The sequence below is a fragment of the Tachypleus tridentatus genome, chromosome 13 (genome assembly GCF_004210375.1).
Source record: "Tachypleus tridentatus isolate NWPU-2018 chromosome 13, ASM421037v1, whole genome shotgun sequence".
In the NCBI taxonomy this organism is placed as follows: Eukaryota; Metazoa; Arthropoda; class Merostomata; order Xiphosura; family Limulidae; genus Tachypleus; species Tachypleus tridentatus.
In genome coordinates, this window is record NC_134837.1 from 69,834,573 (window position 1) to 69,852,359 (window position 17,787).

A 17,787-nucleotide genomic window follows, 5' to 3' on the forward strand; every position below is an offset into this window, starting at 1 on the left:
TTTACACACTTATGGTGTTAAAATCTGCAGTTTGATTCCCCACAGTGGATACAACACACTTCAATGTGCCTTTCCTCTAAAACAAACAACTTTTGTAGTTATTTCCTTGTTGAAGGTTTCTGAAAGGCATTCGTAAGATGAACCTCATGTAGTTTTACTTTCTTGCAGAAAGTTTCAAAACACATATTAACAATACGTTGTATAAGGAATTCCTTAAAGAAAGTTGTTCTACATATAAACCAGTGTGGTTTTACTTCATTTCTTGTAAGAAATATGGATTTGCTTACTCTTAGGAAGTTTCTGAATATGAACCTTGTATGTAGTGGCTGAACAGATCAACCATTTAAAGTTGTTTATTATCAATGTATCTGAGAATGGCTGGTATAGGTATTAACACTTTTACTGATAAGGAGAGAACAATGTTTCAACCTTCCTAGGTCATCTTCAGGAAGTTTGAAACATTGTTCTCTCCTTATTAGTAAAAGTGTTAATACCTATACAAGCCGTTCTGAGATACATTTTTATTTCAAGTGGGTTTCTCATCATCAAGAATTGTTTATTATCAGTGCGTACTGAAGTTTTGGTGATTTCAGTTAAAGATTGTTTATTATCAGTGTGTACTGATGTTTTTGTGGTTTCAGTTAAAGTTGTTTATTATCAGTGTGTACTGATGTTTTGATGGTTTCAGTTAAAATTGTTTATTATCAATGTGTACTGATGTTTTGGTGGTTTCAGTTAAAGTTGTTTATTATCAGTATATACTAATGTTTTTGTGGTTTCAGTTAAAGTTGTTTATTATCAGTGTGTACTGATGTTTATGTGGTTTCAGTTAAAGTTGTTTATTATCAGTAAGTACTGATGATTTGGTGGTTTCAGTTAAAGTTGTTTATTATCAGTGTGTACTGATGTTTTGATGGTTTCAGTTAAAGTTGTTTATTATCAGTGTGTATTGATGTTTTGATGGTTTCAGTTAAAGTTGTTTATTATCAGTGTGTACTGATGTTTATGTGGTTTCAGTTGAAGTTGTTTATTATCAGTAAGTACTGATGATTTGGTGGTTTCAGTTAAAGTTGTTTATTATCAATGTGTACTGATGTTTTTGTGGTTTCAGTTAAAGTTGTTTATTATCAGTGTGTACTGATGATTTGGTGGTTTCAGTTAAAGTTGTTTATTATCAGTAAGTACTGATGATTTGGTGGTCTCAGTTGAAGTTGTTTATTATCAGTAAGTACTGATGATTTGGTGGTTTCAGTTAAAGTTTATTATCAGTAAGTACTGATGATTTGGTGGTTTCAGTTAAAGTTGTTTATTATCAGTAAGTACTGATGATTTGGTGGTCTCAGTTGAAGTTGTTTATTATCAGTAAGTACTGATGATTTGGTGGTTTCAGTTAAAGTTGTTTATTATCAGTGTGTACTGATGATTTGGTGGTTTCAGTTTCAGTTGTTTATTATCAGTAAGTACTGATGATTTGGTGGTCTCAGTTAAAGTTGTTTATTATCAGTAAATACTGATGATTTGGTGGTCTCAGTTGAAGTTGTTTATTATCAGTAAGTACTGATGATTTGGTGGTTTCAGTTGAAGTTGTTTATTATCAGTAAGTACTGATGATTTGGTGGTTTCAGTTGAAGTTGTTTATTATCAGTAAGTACTGATGATTTGGTGGTTTCAGTTTCAGTTGTTTATTATCAGTAAGTACTGATGATTTGGTGGTCTCAGTTAAAGTTGTTTATTATCAGTAAATACTGATGATTTGGTGGTCTCAGTTGAAGTTGTTTATTATCAGTAAGTACTGATGATTTGGTGGTTTCAGTTGAAGTTGTTTATTATCAGTAAGTACTGATGATTTGGTGGTTTCAGTTTCAGTTGTTTATTATCAGTAAGTACTGATGATTTGGTGGTTTCAGTTAAAGTTGTTTATTATCAGTAAGTACTGATGATTTGGTGGTTTCAGTTAAAGTTGTTTATTATCAGTAAGTACTGATGATTTGGTGGTTTCAGTTTCAGTTGTTTATTATCAGTAAGTACTGATGATTTGGTGGTTTCAGTTTCAGTTGTTTATTATCAGTAAGTACTGATGATTTGGTGGTTTCAGTTTCAGTTGTTTATTATCAGTAAGTACTGATGATTTGGTGGTTTCAGTTGAAGTTGTTTATTATCAGTAAGTACTGATGATTTGGTGGTCTCAGTTGAAGTTGTTTATTATCAGTAAGTACTGATGATTTGGTAGTCTCAGTTAAGGTTTATTATCAGTAAGTACTGATGATTTGGTGGTTTCAGTTAAAGTTGTTTATTATCAGTAAGTACTGATGATTTGGTGGTTTCAGTTGAAGTTGTTTATTATCAGTAAGTACTGATGATTTGGTGGTTTCAGTTAAAGTTGTTTATTATCAGTAAGTACTGATGATTTGGTGGTCTCAGTTTCAGTTTATTATCAGTGTGTACTGATGATTTGGTGGTTTCAGTTTCAGTTGTTTATTATCAGTAAGTACTGATGATTTGGTGGTCTCAGTTAAAGTTGTTTATTATCAGTAAATACTGATGATTTGGTGGTCTCAGTTAAAGTTGTTTATTATCAGTAAATACTGATGATTTGGTGGTCTCAGTTGAAGTTGTTTATTATCAGTAAGTACTGATGATTTGGTGGTTTCAGTTGAAGTTGTTTATTATCAGTAAGTACTGATGATTTGGTGGTTTCAGTTTCAGTTGTTTATTATCAGTAAGTACTGATGATTTGGTGGTCTCAGTTAAAATTGTTTATTATCAGTAAATACTGATGATTTGGTGGTCTCAGTTGAAGTTGTTTATTATCAGTAAGTACTGATGATTTGGTGGTTTCAGTTGAAGTTGTTTATTATCAGTAAGTACTGATGATTTGGTGGTTTCAGTTTCAGTTGTTTATTATCAGTAAGTACTGATGATTTGGTGGTTTCAGTTAAAGTTGTTTATTATCAGTAAGTACTGATGATTTGGTGGTTTCAGTTAAAGTTGTTTATTATCAGTAAGTACTGATGATTTGGTGGTTTCAGTTTCAGTTGTTTATTATCAGTAAGTACTGATGATTTGGTGGTTTCAGTTTCAGTTTCAGTTGTTTATTATCAGTAAGTACTGATGATTTGGTGGTTTCAGTTTCAGTTGTTTATTATCAGTAAGTACTGATGATTTGGTGGTTTCAGTTTCAGTTGTTTATTATCAGTAAGTACTGATGATTTGGTGGTTTCAGTTTCAGTTGTTTATTATCAGTAAGTACTGATGATTTGGTGGTTTCAGTTTCAGTTGTTTATTATCAGTAAGTACTGATGATTTGGTGGTTTCAGTTTCAGTTGTTTATTATCAGTAAGTACTGATGATTTGGTGGTCTCAGTTGAAGTTGTTTATTATCAGTAAGTACTGATGATTTGGTAGTCTCAGTTAAGGTTTATTATCAGTAAGTACTGATGATTTGGTGGTTTCAGTTGAAGTTGTTTATTATCAGTAAGTACTGATGATTTGGTGGTTTCAGTTGAAGTTGTTTATTATCAGTAAGTACTGATGATTTGGTGGTTTCAGTTAAAGTTGTTTATTATCAGTAAGTACTGATGATTTGGTGGTCTCAGTTTCAGTTTATTATCAGTAAGTACTGATGATTTGGTGGTCTCAGTTGAAGTTGTTTATTATCAGTAAGTACTGATGATTTGGTGGTCTCAGTTGAAGTTGTTTATTATCAGTAAGTACTGATGATTTGGTGGTTTCAGTTAAAGTTGTTTATTATCAGTAAGTACTGATGATTTGGTGGTTTCAGTTGAAGTTGTTTATTATCAGTAAGTACTGATGATTTGGTGGTTTCAGTTAAAGTTGTTTATTATCAGTAAGTACTGATGATTTGGTGGTCTCAGTTGAAGTTGTTTATTATCAGTAAGTACTGATGATTTGGTGGTTTCAGTTGGTTTAATTCAGTTATTTCAATGACATTTTATACTCCTCATTATTTATGTTGTTTTTTTAGTTATAAATTAAGAGCTAAGTAAAACAGTAAAGTTGAGGAAGTGGTCATACATAAGAATGTAAATTTGTTTATGTACTTGTTTTATGCTTACTATAAGCTATTTAATGTTGTTACCTGTAATGTGTATTTGAATCAGATTATTTAGCTTCGCTAATCTTCTCACAGGACGTGAAGGCCGTAACAACACATTCCATCCATAGTACTCTTAATTCCATTGGTGGGATTCAGGTAAGTTTATTTTCCAGTTATCTGTGTGTTTCATGTGACCCTTAAGATTTCTACTTGTATTGTCTGACAATAAAATGTTAATTGATAAACCAGTTTTATTTATCACTTATAAAGAAAGTTTACTTGGTAAGTGTTTAATTTTTCCCATGCAGGTATGTTCCAACCAAAGTCTGAAAAACAACCAATAAAATCAGTTTTATTTATATCTTATAAAGAAAGTATACTGGGTTAAAATGTTTAATTTATATCATGTGGATAAGTTCCAACTAAAGTCTGAGAAACAACCAGTAAAATCTTCAAATTATTTATATTCAAACTTATATATCATGATGCCAGGGGTCGTAAAAGATAGTGAGTGGCCTAGGGCTCTGTGAACCTCTGTAAGGGCTCAACAGTATTAGCACAGAAATATGTATAACTTTAGATTATGTTGGAGAAATATTCTTGAACAGTTCTGGGTAATTACCTCAGAATATGTGTGGAAGGTAACAGTTTTGCAATGTATGTTTTTTTGAACATCTAATTGCATGTTCTTGTCACTTTTCAAGTAAATCCATGCTGAAAATCTTAGGTTGAATGACAAATGTCTTTAAGACTAACTTTAAGGTGTTTTGTTGTGCATTACAGGTTTCCTTTATTAGGTTTGAGAGAGGGTAGGGTCACTTATGTTTTGTAAACATTCTGTGTTAAGGTTCTGTTTCCACTACTGGGACAACTGGACACTCCCACAGGTGTAACAACATCTTCAAGTTCTGATGGAAAGCCAACAATTTGGTAAGTATAGTGAAAATGTAGATATATCATTTACATTCTTTAGTTTTATTAGTTTAATCTTAAGACCAGCCAGTTTGACAGCTAGAGATATATAATGTATTCAGTGTGTATTCAAATGCAGAGATATGTGGTGTGTTCAGTAATTATTCAGATATTGAATAAATGTTTTTAGTTTTGCAGACAGAAAGACACATCCTACAGTCAGTACTTACTCAGATTTGGAAGTATGTTTCTTAAAGGACTGTCAAGTCTGATGGAAATATGTGTGCTTTTTGAACTTTATCTGCTAAGGCTTGGAGCTTGAAATTTATGTCCCCAGTTAAACAAGATTCATTTATTTGGTAAAAGAAATTAGCAGTTGTCTAGAGCAGAGAAACAGAGGCCAGGCAAAATAAAAATAAGTTTTTAATGAATTATTTTGCCATATAATTTCTTTTTCTGTTATGATTTCCCTAATAAAGCCATTTTGCAACAGGAAACCAATTGGAAAGTCTTAGTGAAACAACCAGGTTTCCTCTAGAAACCTGTTATTTTTTAAAGAATCACACAGGATAAGAGTGGTTTAAAAATTTGTTACTTAACTTTTTATTTCACAAATTCTGGAAATTATGTTATTGTGAGTTTGATGAATATCTTTGTTATTTTGAAGTATATAAAAGAGCTAAATAGATACAAATCTACAATTATTATAGTTTCTGCTTAAAAGTGATCAAACAATGAATTTGAAAGAAAGGAAATTGTGGATTTGGAAAACCAATAGGGTATTCTTAGGTTTTTGAAATGTGACACAGTAAATAAAAGTGAAGAGACTACTATTAGAAGGATTCAAGAAACAGTGGTACTAAATCTAGTGAAGAAACCAGGGCTAGAACTTTCAGCTCAGGAACCACAGCTTCTAAGTAGGATCAACAGACAGAAAAATGAAAATAGATATGTATTTAAGCTGGGTAATCCAGTTAGAAATGTGTATTTAACTTGGGTAATCCAGTTAAAGATGTATATTTAATTTGGGTAATCCAGTTAAAGATGTGTATTTAATGTGGGTAATCCAGTTAAAGATGTGTATTTGATCTGAGTAATCCAGATTTAATGTGGATAATTCAGACAAATAGCCAAAAGTTAACTCAAAGTTGTTCTAAACAGATTTGTTCCAGATGCAGATATTTGTTTTTCCCAATAAGCAGATTCTCATGAAGTGAAGTTCTCACTGGAGATATATTTGGTTCAGTATTTTTGTTTTGTTTTATTTCAAGATCTTCAAAATAATTAACTTATCACTGTTGGTAAAAACAGACATGAAAAATCAGCAAATTTCTTGAAGTCATTTTGACTGAAAATGGACAGCAGCAAAAAAATTGTGGCTAATAATTTGATTAAACAGGAGTTAGACATGGACAAGCTGTACTTAAAATACTGTTTTTGTACCAAGGAAAACAAACTTATTGATACAATTTTTTTATGTAAGAATACCCCAGAAGGTATACTGTGTAAGATATTCATAAATTCCATGTGGCGTGAAAGTCATGAAGATTCACACACGTCTAACAGTATCTTAGTTTAGTGATGTTAGAGATGTCAGTTAACACATGACTGTAGATGGTAAGTAAATATCAATGGATATTTTGTAGGATACCAATAGTTTTGTGCACATTATTTTGGTTCTTCAATTGTTTGCACAATGTAATGTAAAATATGAGAGAAGGGGGAGTGTGTGGGGTAGGTTGAAAAGCTTCTAAAGTCATAACTACAAGTCCAACATCAGTTAGAAAATTTAACTACACTTAGAAATTTTTACCTTGTTGGATTAGTGACAAACTATTGTGAATGAGTTTTAAACTCAGGGTTTCAACACTTATTTCATTTGTAATCTACAGTTACAAATGTGCTCAAAGGTACATTGACACCAATGGTTAACCTAGTTAAACAAGAGAAAGTTAAAACAGGGGTTTATTTTTAGCAAAAACAAGCCATTTCGTATGACTTTTGTAGGATAAATATTTCCCATCTTTATTTTTGGGTCTATATGATATCGTGATTCTTTAAAATAGTTTTGGTACTTATATGGGAGGAAAAAAATCCTTTAACAGTTTGTCAAAATGTTGTATAAAGATTTGTAGCTTCAGTCAAGCTTGCTTCTTTGTTGAACCAGAAAGAACCTGTTAAAGGTATCTAATATCTCTTTCTGATGATAAAACACTTAAAATTATTGTGCTTATTAATTAGGTTATTAAATTTATGTAGAGTACATTTTTATTCTTTTGTTCTTTGTGTGTGTCTCCTGATAGGAGAGCAGTAAGTTATTGGGTTTATAGCACTAAAATCTGGGGTTTGAATCCTCGCAGTGGACACATCAAGTAGCACAGTGTGGGCTTTGCTGTAAAATAAATGATCTTCACATCTTTGTATTATAAGACACTGTTTACTGGTTGTGATTGTTTTATTTCAGTTCCACTTTGATTGGGTTTATTTGTGACTTGGTGGAGCATTCCACAACCGTCCAGCAGCACATGGTTCAGAACAAAGGATTTCTTGTTATAAGTTATTTACTGCAAAAGGTAAAGCAGTTTATTTAACTTTGAAATGTTTTTCTTATTCTACAGTGCTTTTCCAGTAAGAACCACTGATTTTAAAATTAATTAAATTGTTTATTGTTATTTTACTTTTGCAGGAATATGTATTTGATGAAAATTCAAATATAAATATTTTAAGGAATGCTAATCTTATTCTATGTATAAGATTCATGAATTCTGTCTCTAATAAAGAATCTTGACCATAACCATAAAACAACATTTTTAGAACCATTTCCATACATGTCTCTGATTTATTATGTTATGTACCTTACGTATTATAATTTATCTTGAACAAGTCTCTGATTTATTATGTTATGTACCATACGCATTATAATTTATCTCGGACAAGTCTGTGATTTATTATGTTATGTACCTTATATGTTATAATTAATCTCGGACGAGTCCATGATTTACTATGTTATGTACTTTACGTATTATAATTTATGTCGGACAAGTCTGTGATTTATTATGTTATGTACCATACGTATTATAATTTATCTCGGACAAGTCTGTGATTTATTATGTTATGTACCTTACGTATTATAATTAATCTCGGACAAGTCTGTGATTTATTATGTTAGGTACCTTATATGTTATAATTAATCTCGGACGAGTCCATGATTTACTATGTTATGTACCTTACGTATTATAATTTATCTCGGACAAGTCTGTGATTTATTATGTTAGGTACCTTACGTATTATAATTTATCTCGGACAAGTCTGTGATTTATTATGTTAGGTACCTTATATGTTATAATTTATCTCGAACAAGTCTGTGATTTATTATGTTATGTACCTTACGTATTATAATTTATTTCGGACAAGTCTGTGATTTATTATGTTAGGTACCTTATATGTTATAATTTATCTCAGACAAATCTGTGATTTATTATGTTATGTACCTTATGTATTGTAATTTATCTCGGACAAGTCTGTGATTTATTATGTTATGTACCTTACGTATTATAATTAATCTCGGACGAGTCCATGATTTACTATGTTATGTCTCTTATGTATTACACTTTGAAACAACTGGAATTTTTAATTTTAATTCAGAAGTTAATTAAATGTCAATATGTATTAAATTTATGATAATTGCCAACAATACATGCACTTTTCTTTAAGACAGATATAGTATACAAAAATAAATCAATACAATTTATAGTAACAGTTATTAGAAATAATGTTTTATATACAGGAGTTATACAAACAATACTGAGTCTTGTATCTTGTCTGAACTAAACTTTTTATCAATGTTCATGGAGAGTGAATTCATTCTTTGTTGATACACCTTTTCACTTCTCATGATGGTTATCATGCTTGAAGCACACGTAAATTCTCACTAGCCACAATTCTAATGTCTTCATGGAAATATTAACATCTGAAGTTGAATGGTTTATAATGTTCTAAATCTACTGGTGCTTCTTGTCAGATATCTATAGTTTTCTGATTTTAACACATTTCATCTACTATATAAGATGAATATAAAACTGTATAATTTTGTTATTTTTTATATGAATGAACGTGACTTAAGGCTTCTCGAAATCACATAACAGAAGATGTATTGAATTCCTTGTTATCACTGACAAAACATCTAGTAACTGTGAACAACAGCACTACAGAACTCTTGCTCAAACAGCTGTTAGACCACATTTTGTTTAATCCTGCCTTGTGGATATATACGCCTACTATGGTAAGATTTTAATTTTGCTTACATTTCTTAATCATGTAAAAATTTAGAAGTTTGTTTATTTTTTCTGTTTTTGTTATCTTTTTGTGGTATTCACTGTGGATTCCAACAGTGTTCTACAATTTGTCTAATTCAGTTTAATATCTACAGGTTTCAACATTGTTCTACAAGTATTTCTTTAGTTCAATTTAACTTTCCTACAGGTTCCAACAGTGTTCTACAAGTATTTGTTTAGTTCAGTTTAACTTACCTACAGTTTTAAACAGTGTTCTACAAGTATTTCTTTAGTTCAGTTTAACTTCTCTGTGGGTTTTAACAGTGTTTTACAAGTATTTGCTTAATTCAGTTTAATATCCCTACAGGTTCCAACATTGTTCTACAAGTATTTCTTCAGTTCAATTTAACTTTCCTACAGGTTCCAACAGTGTTCTACAAACATTTCTTTAGTTCAATTTAACTTTCCTACAAGTTCCAACAGTGTTCTACAAGTATTTCTTTAGTTCAGTTTAACTTCTCTGTGGGTTTTAACAGTGTTTTACAAGTATTTGTTTAATTCAGTTTAATATCCCTACAGGTTCCAACATTGTACTACAAGTATTTCTTCAGTTCAATTTAACTTTCCTACAGGTTCCAACAGTGTTCTACAAGTATTTCTTTAGTTCAGTTTAACTTCCCTACAAGTTCCAACATTGTTCTACAAGTATTTGTTTAGTTTAGTTTAACTTCTTTACAGGTTCAAACAAAGCTGTACACGTATCTGGCCACAGATTTTTTGGGTGATAGTCCAATCTACAGTAACGTCCGTCGTGTGAGCACAGCACTTCAGACCATGCACAGTTTGAAGTACTACTATTGGGTTGTGAATCCTCGTGACAAAAGTGGGATCACTCCAAAGGGTATTGGTAAGAAGTACTTGACATTTATGTTCAGTTGTGCCCAATGTTTTTTATTTATTATTTAACTTTACTAGAAGTCTCTATTCAACCAGATATGTGTAGTGTATTTGCAATGCTGTTGGATTGTAAAACACATTTCATGTTTGAAATGACCGTGAAATGAATGGTAATTGCTCCCTTGACAGGTATTTGCAGAAGTATATTGGTGACAATAAAATCTGCTAATGTAGCTCAAGTGTAGAGGATCATGTTTCAAATGTCTTATTGAAGCCAAAATCCAATAGACTTTGAAAATGTCCTGAACACTTGAGTTGCAACAGTAGATTGTATTGTCACCAAAATATTTCTCCAGTTGGCAGCTGCTGCCCATTTCTCAGTTAATTCAGTATGGATACACTGCCTGAAATACCTACTTAATAACTTTTCATGCTTGTCTTACTATATTTATTTCATTATGTTTTTTACATATGACTAATGTGAGAGCATTATTTGTAAAATATTTTGTTAATATGATATATTCATTGCTTCTTCAAGAAGATGTGTATCAGCTCATTTCATTGAAACAAACTTGTGTTGATCATTTTTCAAAATTGACAATAAAGTGTGGCAAGGTCTTAGTAAATAATACAAACTAAAGAAGCATAATAGTAAATGAAATATTTTGTGAAGTATTGGAAGTTTAGATGTTTAGAAATATGAATGTCTTTTCATTTCAAACATGAATTCTTTATTCCAAGATGGTTCCCGTCCAAATCAGAATGACATTGTTCAACTTCGAGCATACATTTTGCTTTTCCTAAAACAGTTAATATTGAAGGGAAATGGAGTCAAAGAGGATGAACTTCAGAGCATACTGAATTATCTAACTACTGTACATGAGGTAAAGTACACTACATAATGTTACCATTGTACATGAGGTAAAGTATACTACATTTTGTTATTGTTGTACATGAGGTAAAGCATACTATATTATGTTACTACTGTATACAAGGTAAATTATACAAAATTATCCTAATACTGTACTAAAGTACACAGCTATAGTTATTTTCCATGTTACTGTACATCAGATAAGTAGATACAGGTGCTTTATACTTTACCAAATCTGTAGTTTTTCTGAGGTAGAAGTAACTGTATCCTTCAGAGTATGGTAGCAGTTGTGTTAAGACGTTCCTTTTGAGTATTTATTTTTGAGCTAACTAATGACAATATGATGTGTTAACAGGATGAAAACCTCCATGATGTCCTTCAGATGCTGATGGCACTTATGTCAGAACATCCTGCTTCTATGGTTCCAGCTTTTGATGTAAAAAATGGAGTCAGGTATAGATCCTTATTAGACACAGTTTGAATGTGTATAATTCCAATATGGTATATTTCCTCTGATGACATAAAAAGCTATTTTGTTCAGTGCTACCTTCTATAAGCAAAAATTATTTGACCCATGCCACAAGCCTTGAGTTTCCTTATATCTTACAATTAACTGACTCAAATACACCTCACACGAAAATCATTCTGTGAAAACCCTCCACCAGTATGAATCCAATACAGTCTATATGCATGTGATTGGCCATATTTGATTCTACCAAACTGTCACTTCTTCTTTTACAGTGCTTGTGTTAAGATTTTTTTTTGTTGTCTTCATATTTTTTCAACTTTATGATGTCTTTTTATTATTATTATTTTTTTTATTCCAAAGTGATTTCTTTTTGTTTTTAAACATTTAATGATTTTTTGGATGACTTATTTTCCCATGTTTTTATTTTTTTATGAAGCAATTTTTGTCTGATTTTCATTTTTACACATTGAACTCTTATTAAAGTTCTAGTTATTACTTCAGAGTTCATGCTTTCTACAAGCTCAACCAGACAGGCTACAGTTGGGGGTGACTTATCTTTGTTCATTTTGTCCATGCTTGATTTTCTTACCTTGATGTTACCTTATTGACTCTCTGTTGTACTTATGTTTTATCTACTTCATTTCCGAGGTGATTCACAGAGATCTTGAGTGTTATTTGAGGGATTGCCTATTCCTGATTACCTCACATTGGCATGTTTGTCTTCTTCGGCTATAGCTTTGTACACATTGTTTCTCTGCTGTTAGGATCTCTTGGAGAGGGAAACAACATTGTTCCATATCTCTTTACTGCCTACTTATCTGTTGGACTTATATTTGGCACCTTTTCCCAGCAGTATATATTTAGTAATATTCCCGAGGCTTTGGAATTTTGTTAGAGATTGGTATGATAGCAACCTTTTTGGGTTAGTCGTCCACTGCAGCTGTCCTTGTTTTTTATTTTTGACATATCACTTAAGATCTGTTTCCTTTTCTTTTTTGTTTGTGGATATTGGTTGGATTTATTTGCTATGGATATTTCACATATTTTATATCATTCCACATATATTTTTCTTGATCTGGATTGATATTTGTTTTTCCCCAAACTTCAACAACTTGAAAGAGTAGTTCTCCTTCCTTCCATATCCCACCTTTATCTTCATTTCAATCCATAAAAAGTACTATGTCTTGTCCGTGCTCTTAATTTTTATATTGCCTGCATGGCTTCCTTCCATGTTACCTATTTTCACTTATTGATTTATTGGCAGATATCCTTTGTTCATAGCCTTTCTTCTTCCACCTTCACCACTTGGGTTCAGCTTTTAATTTGATAGGCTTATTTTTTTCTCATTATCATTTTCATGTAATTTCTTTCAGATGTCTTCATGTGAGGTCAGACACATTATCTTTCCCCTTGCATCTCATCTCTGTCATCCTTTGGAGGAAATTTTTCAGTCAAGCATGTGGTCAACTCCATACACATGTTTGTATCTTACTGTCTGCATAGGATTGCTCTATCTTTTTCTTTGGATTATTGTCTTTTGATGGTAACCATTTTTAAGAATTTGGTGAGATTGTGACTGGGTAGGTTATTTTTTATATCTGTATCTCTTCTTTTTCAGCAGCTTCTTTTGATATGCTTCTCCTAATCAAGTTCACACTGTCAGACAATATTGACTGCTTATTTCTAATTTCAATGGCTATAGCACACTTACTATTGAGATGAGGTGTCCTACAAGATTGCATGTAGGTTTGTCCTTGCAATATATTTGCTTCATTAATATGGCCATTTCAGATTGTCTTCAACCATGGACTTCATGGGTAAAGCAGAAAGGAATAGCTGTCCATCCCTACTATGCTTTTCATTGAATAAATCAAGTATGTCATGCTTTTCAAAACAAGGTTTTTGTGGTCACCTGTTGTGCCGTCTCAGGTGTTGTCATACATCTGGATTTTCCACAGCATTTCTGTCTCCCCATTTCTTCTAGTGGAGTGTTGGAGGTGGTGGACCACTGAAGTGTTCTCCTAAATGTGATAACGATAAACTATACGTATGTTGTTAAAACCATTCAGTACAGAATAGGGCACTGGTGTAGGTGATGAGATGTGCTTCATCTATGTATGAAGTCATTCAAAAAGATGTGGCAGTTTTGGAGTAAGTCATCAAAATTGCATTTCACCCCTTCAATTGAGATTCCTCATCCTACCCTCCGTGTGGATGTCAGTTCCCAATTGCTGGGTTTTAGATTTAAGAGCTACACCAATCATCATAAGTCTCACTCATTTATGACAGGTGTCTTTGTTTTCTTACATGGTTATAATGTCATTTCTCCACCCACACTGTGGTGACAATGGAAGTACTTGCAGTTTAATATGAATCTTCCTCTTGTACTATCCCTCAATGATCTTATTATGCTGAAGATGATATTGCACTAGGAGGAGTTTCTGTTGTATTGGTTTTCAGAAGATAGTTTATGTTACAGATATATCTTTATGGCAGAGAGAGATAGTTTACATTACAGAGACATCTTTACTGTTTGTCCAGATGTTAGGTATCCAGATGGTTAATCAATTTCTCAGATTACTATTATGTTCATAGATTTGGAGGATACAGGATTTTCTCCAGTCTGTTGAACTTGAAGTGAAGAGGGTATGATCCTCTTTCCTATCCCCACATGGATATCAGTAGCTGGTGACCTGAGTTTTATATTATAGTTGACTTGCTGCTGTCCCCACATGGATGTTGGTTTCTTTTGATCTGGGTTTTAGGTTGTAATTGACTTGCCAATGGTATGATCCTCATCCTATTCCTGTGTGGATGTCGTTGGTAGGCTGGGCTTTGAATGTTGCTAACTTGCTGAGTATGGTCCATTACATGCTAGCCACTCTACACCTAGGGACACATTGTTTTTACTTTCGCTCACATTCCAGTACTCTATGGGATTAAGATTTGTTGTATAATGGTTTGGTTCTATATCCCACCATTGTTCTTTCTTGTAGTAATGTGATCTTTCTGCCTATGTTTGTGTCATCTCATTTCAAATTGGGAGGACATCTGGTACAAATGTGGTGCAGTTTCCCATGTATGAAATTCTCCTGTGAGGGTCTATTCTTTGAGTGTTCTATGGATGCTTTTCGAGAAATGCTGCTTTATTTTTTTCATGTATTGGTCCCTCTACCTATTCATTGTGGGATTCTAGCTATTTATATGAGCAGAAATAATGTGCTGCATCAGAAATTACAATTTTCTTATACTGAAAATATAATTCCAGTAGTACCTACCTCTTCTCACACTTTTCACTTTTTCTCCTTATTGAAAACTAGAGCTTCAATTTTCTGCCAAAACTCAATGTGATAATTCAGTAGAATTGAATAGAGGAAGCCACATGCATCAAGAGTATGTGATACATTTATTGGTGGAGGGTTGTTGCATGATGATTTAAATGCAAGAAGCATTTGAATCAGTTAATTGTAAGGTGTGTGGAAACTCAAGGCTTGAGTCGTAAAAAAAAAAAAAAACATATAGATGGTAGCAGTGAATAAGAATAGATATTTATGTGAAAGATGTAAGTACCAACTAGAAATATATTTTCAGTATAAGAGAATAAACTTTTCCCTGTATGTTGCATCAATTTTGTGTACATCTTTTTCTTGTGATGGAAATTAATAGGGTCTAACCTTTTGTTATAATTTCCAGATGTACAGATTTTGTTTGAATAAGTTCAGTGGGACATCTTTAAGGGTTAACTGTACTGTGATTAACTTTATATTTCATTACATACTTTTCTAGTTTTTTATCTGATGTTTGACTATAAAATTTTGAATGAAATTGGGAGAAGAAATGTGTACAGAGAAGAGTGGTTTTTTGTGAAGTTTGTTTACTGTATTGTTTGTAATTAAGAAATATGTTTTAGACAATTCATATTTGAACAGGCCAGCTTAGCTAGGAGGGTTAAGCATTCAACTCATAATCTTGGGGTCGAGGGTTTAAGTCCCCATCGCACCAGACATGCTTGCCCTTTCAGCCATGAGGGTGTTATTATGTGACGGTCAGTCCAACTTTTCATTTGTAAAAGAGTAGCCCAAGAGTTGGTGGTAGGTGGTGATGACTAGCTGCCTTTGCCCTAGTCTTACACTGCTAAATTAGGGACAGCTAGCACAGATAGCCCTCGTGTAGTTTTGCACAAAATTCAAAAACAAAACATATTTGAACTTTATCTTCTTCCAGTGCTTTAGTAATAATGATCGTAGACATTCAGTTGTTTAATACTGTGCATTGAATGTGCTGAGAGTATAACAGGAAAGTGAGAATAAGCATGGTGAATTGTCACAAAAAGAGATGAAAGATATAGGTGACAAAGTAAACTACAAAGTTGTGACGTAGAGTGCTTTTGAGTATAGTTATTTAACATCCATAATTCAGTCTGTCAGGAAACTACTGAATGAACAAAATGCAATCTGTTTATTTATCACTGCCATACAGTGTAAGAGATTATATATTCTACCACATGTCTGAGACCTATTGTGTTTTTATGCTAGAGTTATGTTTACTGGTATTGTGTTGTAGGACAGTTTTCAAACTCTTGGCTTCCTCGAGTGAAACAATTAGGCTGCAAGCTCTCAAGTTGCTGGGTTACTTCCTGTGTAGGAGCACTCACAAGTAAGTAAAGTTCAGTGATCTTTGAATGAAATAAATTAGTGTGAACTTAACCCTTTCTGTATGACATGTAATAAAGAATTGCCATGTTACTGTACATCAGGTAATTGGTTACAGGTACTTTCCATATAATGACAGTTTGTTTTTTAAATAAAAGTTTGCTATAAGTTTTTAGCATTAAAAAGTAAAATAACATTAAATATTTTGTTTTTTTATGTTATAGATGTCCTTTATTAAATACTTGTTTTTCTTAAAAATTGTTATCATTAGAAACTAATTAGGTTATCACCATCTTATTTTGAGTTAGAGTTTATAGATAGTGTTATAGGTTAGAATTTATTATTGAGATTTTGATAACCATCGTGTAAAAATATTATTTTAAATTTGAAGGTTTTAATACATTTTTAAGGTATTATTGGACATCCATTTATCAATTTAAACAAGATTTCTTTAGACAGAAAAGCTTATGAACCCCTTTACTATGAGTAAGTGAAAGCATGCATGGGATCAACTTCAAGAGATTTACATTCAAAACTTAAGTAAACTACTTTATTACCATTAAATATGTATTAAATTTGACATCAAAGTAGAGTTGATGAGCCAACATACTACTAGTGGCCTAATAATTCTACCTTTGAATATATTACTGTTATTCTGTCTTTGTATGTTCTTGTCCTACTCAAACAATTCTACCTTTGAATATTGTACTATTTATTCTGTCAGTTCTGTTTTTGGGCTATTTACTAGTGCTATAATGATTGTCTATTTCTGGTTTTTTCTGTTGACCTAATGATTGGCCTTCCCCCCTAGTGGCAAAGCAGTATGTCTATGGAGAAGCAGGGTTTTGATACCCAAGGTGGGCAGAACATACATAGCCCATTGTGTAGCTTTGTGCTCAGTTGTAAAAGAAACATAATGATTCTGTCTTTGTGCTTTTTATTACTGCCTTAATGATTGTGTCTTTGTACTTTCTTCAAGTGATCTGATTATTGTGTCTTTGTGTTTTCTACTAGTACTCTAATGATTGCGTCTTTGTGTTTTCTTCTAGTACCCTAATGATTGTCTTTGTGTTTTCTACTAGTACCCTAATGATTGTATCTTTGTGTTTTCTACTAGTGCCCCAAAGATTGTGTCTTCATGCTTTTTACTAATGCCTTAATGATTGTGTCTTTGTGCTTTCTACTAGTACCCTAATTATTGTGTTTTTGTGTTTTCTACTTGTACCCTAATGATTGTGTCTTTATATTTTCTGCTAGTATCCTAATGATTGTATCTTTGTGTTTTCTACTAGTGCCCTAATGATTGTGTCTTCATGCTTTTTACTAATGCCTTAATGATTGTGTCTTTGTGTTTTCTACTAGTATCCTAATGATTTTGTCTGTGTTTTCTACTAGTACCCTAATGATTGTGTCTTAGTGGTTTCTACTACTGATCAGAAAATATTATTGAGTTCCTAGTTCTGTTTTGACAATACTTGATCTGATATCTCCAGTTCAATGTACATGTGATAATGTTTGTTAATAAAAGTAGTGGATGTATTTTGATTTTTCAGTCTTTTTGGTCTAAGCTATATATCCTTTCTTATGTTTGTTCAATAGGAATTTTTCAGGAGAGTAACTATAATATGAATTATTGGTTATAAATTATGATACAA

At 32.2% G+C, this 17,787-nt stretch overlaps 1 protein-coding gene across 3 annotated transcripts in view; it reads left to right on the forward strand.

The window, feature by feature from the left end:
* Positions 1-17,787, forward strand: part of LOC143237289 (neurobeachin-like) — a 210,664-nt gene that overhangs the window by 60,840 nt on the left and 132,037 nt on the right. For all 3 annotated transcript variants that reach the window (XR_013019973.1, XM_076476365.1, XM_076476364.1), the window contains exons 12-19: positions 4,151-4,213; positions 4,905-4,987; positions 7,434-7,542; positions 9,093-9,251; positions 9,982-10,150; positions 10,882-11,024; positions 11,367-11,464; positions 16,044-16,136. Coding sequence is in view for 2 of the 3 variants with exons in the window: in XM_076476365.1 (XP_076332480.1) it covers positions 4,151-4,213; positions 4,905-4,987; positions 7,434-7,542; positions 9,093-9,251; positions 9,982-10,150; positions 10,882-11,024; positions 11,367-11,464; positions 16,044-16,136 (917 nt within the window). In the remaining variant the exon portion in view is untranslated. The remainder of the gene's footprint in view (positions 1-4,150; positions 4,214-4,904; positions 4,988-7,433; positions 7,543-9,092; positions 9,252-9,981; positions 10,151-10,881; positions 11,025-11,366; positions 11,465-16,043; positions 16,137-17,787) is intronic.